This window comes from Nicotiana attenuata, chromosome 8, assembly GCF_001879085.1.
Source record: "Nicotiana attenuata strain UT chromosome 8, NIATTr2, whole genome shotgun sequence".
In the NCBI taxonomy this organism is placed as follows: domain Eukaryota; kingdom Viridiplantae; phylum Streptophyta; class Magnoliopsida; order Solanales; family Solanaceae; genus Nicotiana; species Nicotiana attenuata.
In genome coordinates this window covers 6,579,178-6,583,674 of record NC_031996.1, presented here as the reverse complement: position 1 = coordinate 6,583,674, position 4,497 = coordinate 6,579,178, and the positions used below count along the sequence as shown (strand labels likewise).

Genomic DNA, 4,497 nt, shown 5'->3' with positions numbered 1-4,497 from the left:
GGATCTCCTCCTAGTGGTGTTTCGGCTCCCTCTTCACCATCTACCTCCGCAACAAACAAGGAAAAGCACGTTAGGATTCTACTTTTAAATCTCCCTGTATATTCATTCATGTTATAAATAGAGTTTTATTTAAGGTGAATGTCTATATATTAGAGAGATTTTAGGGATTTTACTTGGTGGCTAAGTCACTCTTTCCCCATAAATAGAGGGGTCCTATTCCATTGTAATTCATCTCAATGCAATAAGAATTCCACAATCATTTTCATTTATATCTGTTCCTACCAATAATAATCCAATCCAACATATACAAAGAAAATGTCATACATTGTCTAGTTTCAGAAATTGCTATGAGCTGAGTCCAAATACAATGGGGGAAGAAACCCATGGGCCGATGAAGGACTAGCTCCCACTGCCTCCCCAGCCAGAAAATTTCACAAACATCCTAAGACTCTACAAGACACACACCCCCCCCCCCCACACACACACACACACACTTTTTTTTTAAAACTAAGCGCCTAGGATTTTACAAGATATTTTAAATTTTAACAATTTGAATTCCACACTAAACCCCAATCAAAGGTCATTAAGATGTTTTATTGATAGCTTTGCTGTAAAAAGTCATTCAGATGTTTCCTTCCGTCCTCACTTTTTTTTTTATAAGGTAAATTGTATTAATCAAAAGGGGCCAGTCCTCACTTTTAATAGTGCACAGTGTGAAGCATTTGTAATCACTGAAGAAATATGCACAAACAGAGAAGATATCTGGAATTACAGTACGGACTGGTACTTTTAGCATGCATGTGCATCTGAGAAATGAGATCAACTCTAGAAATATGATGAAACAATTCTCGGAATACCTGTAGAAGTGCAGCGATAGTACCAAATGAGTTCCACAACAAGGGGGCCAAATCCTGGAACAGTTCCCTCTTCTGGAAAAGGAAAAGAAAAATAACAAATCTTTTTAGGTAAATCTCAATACTACCAGTAGAACAACAAATTGGTACCCAACCCGAAATGCCAAATTATATGGTGTCCCGCATATATACAAATATGAGCACATTTCTGAAGAGGATTGAGCAACAAAGTAGAGTATTGAGGCAGAGACCAACTATTCAACCATTGCTCCAAAAGAAGAATTTATAATTCTCCCCATCCATCAAATGAGTTATGCAGCCTGAGGGAGAAGACTGAGTTAAAAAATCCCATTAGGGCAGATTGATAAAGTAGAATATAACCGCTAATCCACTAAATAGCATGAGGAGAAGACTGAGTTCAAAAATCCCATTACGGTGGCTTGATAAAGTAGAATACAACCACTAATCCATTAAATCAGTTATGCAGCCTAAGGTAGAAAACTGGATTGAAAACCAGGAACTAATGCTGTTTGCCAGGATTCATCACATAGAACCACCAATTCGGCAAAATTTCTCATAGTATTTGACAGTTCACATAGCCAGCAGGAAAGGTAGAAAAAACATTGCCTTTGTAAGCACATCTGCAGTCGCTAGCAAAGGTAGAAAGAATATTGTCTTTGTAAGCACATCTGCAGTAACTATTCCAGTAAGAGTGATAGTAGGAGCAAGATGGTAATTCCAAGTTTATTTACTATACAGCGGTAGCAAATTTTCAACTTTCTAATTTTGAAGCTATCGGCATTGATTGGTTTCCTTTTCTCCAGAATTAAATCTTCTACATTGTTAAACAGATAGATACTGATGCAGATTATTTTTGAACCATTGTGATTATAAAATGGATGTCTATATTGCTAACTAATAGCACCAGCTACTTAACTGTAAATATAACAAAGGGAATTGCTCAAACCAGTGCGAGAAATATAGCATGCAATAGGTAATTCTGTTTTTGGACTATGTTAACACGATTAGAATTTCCTTCCTTTTTTCTTTGGAAGGTGCAACTTCTACCTACAGTTCTTAGTTGTTCTTCAATTTGGTATCTATCTTCTAATATTACTATACTTAAAAATAATATTGATATACCAAAGAAAAACATAAGGAGATAATTGGAGTCTTTTTCCGAGCACCATTATCTTTTGCAGGATGGAAACAATTGAATGCTTCTCACTGCACTAAAGGTAAAGGGATTGAGTGAGGTGACTGCTTTCTGAAAAGTTGGACAAGGTCACCTCCTCTGTAAAAATTGTGGCAGCAATCTCCTCTTTTCAGGAAAACAAAGCAAGGACGTATGGGATCTTGTTGGTTCTTTCCAGAAAAAAAGGAAGAAGCGAAAGCCGTAAGGCTCGACCTAGCTGGGAGAAAGAGAGCTAATCCAGGACTTTTACCAAAGTTGCGCAAGGTCTTTCTGAAGTTTAACAAACCCCTCTTCCATCATATCCATCATTCAGAATTGTAATGGTCGTTATTCCTTATGAATGAGTGAGTTCCATCAACTTGAATCAACATTCACAGAGTTAAACTCGTTAGATAGCTGTGAAATGACTATAATAGCCTAATTAGCACTCACGTGATCTGGAATCTTAAACTACCAAAACAGAAACTACTTTTAGAGAAAGTGTGCAATGACTATCATCTGAATCGAAGAGAAGAATATACAAAGTAGGATAGTTTATCTGCTAACCCCTACTAACAAAAAAATTAAGAAATATCCAACAATACTCATGACCCCAAATTTGGTAGCCTGACAACTGTCAAATTGAGCTACTGAAGCTAGCAGCCATGTAGATGCTATTTGAGCTGTGAAAGAAACATATCTAAGTTAACAAAAAAACTAACAGCTTGCACACAACAAAATGCCTTAAGGTACATTTGGCAGTCGCTTGGTCATTTGGCATCCGAAATTTTCCGAATCCAAATTGCTCACTTTTTACAATTCGACCAGTATCTAAAAGTTATCAAAACCTACTATTTTTGTTCTACTAATATTCTCAACAAGCATCTAATAAGTACATTTGGCAGTTGTCGACATTAGTTACTATCTCAAATTTCCGGAATCCAGAAGATCAAATGCCTCATAATTGAATTCAATTCTCTGAAGCGACAAGCATCTATAAGTTACTAAAACCTACAATATTCATCCTTCAGCTACTATCCTTAACAGGCATCTAATAGGTAGAATTGACAGTCAGCGACATCAGTCCCTATCCCAAATTTCCCGAATCCAAGCTCATTTTAGAATTCAATTCTCTGAAGCTGCAAGCGTCTATTAGTTACCAAAACCTACAGTATTCCTCCTTCAGCTACTATGTTAACAGGCATCTAATAGGTACATTTGGCCGTCAGCGACATCATTTCCCATCCCAAATTTCCTGAAGCCAAAAAACTTAAATACCAATTCCAACGTTTTAAAATTCAACTTTATGAGGCAACAAGCATATATATTCAGGGGTGAATCTAGCAAGAGAAAAAGGGGTTCAACTAAATCCTTCCGTCAAAAATTATACCAAGCAAATAGGGTAAAAATAATTTATTTTGGTTATAAATAAAATTCTAGCGTAGTGGTAAAGGGGGTTTCAATAGTTGCTTTAGGTTACATATCAAATCCCAACTAGTATTTTTTTTCTCCGTATATAAATTCCTCACTCCGCCACCACGTATACTCATCAAAGCCTACCATTTTCTTTCTCCTACTATTCTCAACAAGCATCTCATAGGTAAATTTGACAGTCATCAACATCTTTTCCATCCCAATTTTCGGTGAATCCAAAAATTCCAGTTGCTGTTTTTTTTTCCTTTCCATTTTACAACTCAACTCACTGAAGCGACAAGCATCCAGTATTCATCAAAACCTAGTATCTCCATTCTCCTACAATTCTCAAACTTTAGCCCTAGGACATCAAAAAAAAATCCTAAGCTCTTAAGTTATATAGAATTTTACGGTTTTCCAGAACTGAATTACACAAAAATCATGCCACGGAGTCGATAGAATCACACCATATGTCAGTACAACGAAAACATAAAAGCAAAAACTTTTGAAGTGAGAAAAAAAAAATAAACCTTGGAAAGTTCTAGGAGAGCGTTTTCTCGAAGATCAGGATTGCTGAGATCAAGCACAAGCTGTTCAGCGGATTGCATTTTGCGATCCTTATCCGCCGGAGCTCCGACTGCAGAGGAAGAGGATGCTGCCGCTCCGCCGCTACCGAAACCGCCAACGCCGATTGAGAAAGACTGAGGTAAGTTTGCCATATCAGAGGCTCAACTGAAAGCTTTTGTTGTTTATGTTTTGCCTTTTTCTTCTGTTCCGAACTGAACGAAGTCAGAATTTCACCGTTTGATTTAAAACCGTGGCATCATATTATGAAACGTGCCACTCACGTGCTGCTTCCCTACTACCTCTAAACATTTTAATTTTCTTTTTCTTTTTCTTTTTATTATGACGACGATGTTCACGCTAGCTTTATCATTCAATATTTCATAAATTGTAATAAATTTTTGTAAATAAAGATTGACTTGAAATTAAGTTTGTTCTTATGAAACTTATAATGGCAGTTATTGTATTATATTTTAATCATGTTTGACTTAA

At 36.5% G+C, this 4,497-nt stretch overlaps 1 protein-coding gene across 1 annotated transcript in view; it reads right to left on the bottom strand.

The window, feature by feature from the left end:
* Nucleotides 1-4,236, bottom strand: part of LOC109230808 (cell differentiation protein RCD1 homolog) — a 16,824-nt gene extending 12,588 nt beyond the window's left edge. The window contains exons 1-2 of the mRNA XM_019396245.1: nucleotides 3,972-4,236; nucleotides 858-929 (exon numbers count right to left, since the gene is read on the bottom strand). Coding sequence (XP_019251790.1) covers nucleotides 858-929; nucleotides 3,972-4,160 — 261 coding nt within the window. The 5' untranslated portion in view covers nucleotides 4,161-4,236. The remainder of the gene's footprint in view (nucleotides 1-857; nucleotides 930-3,971) is intronic.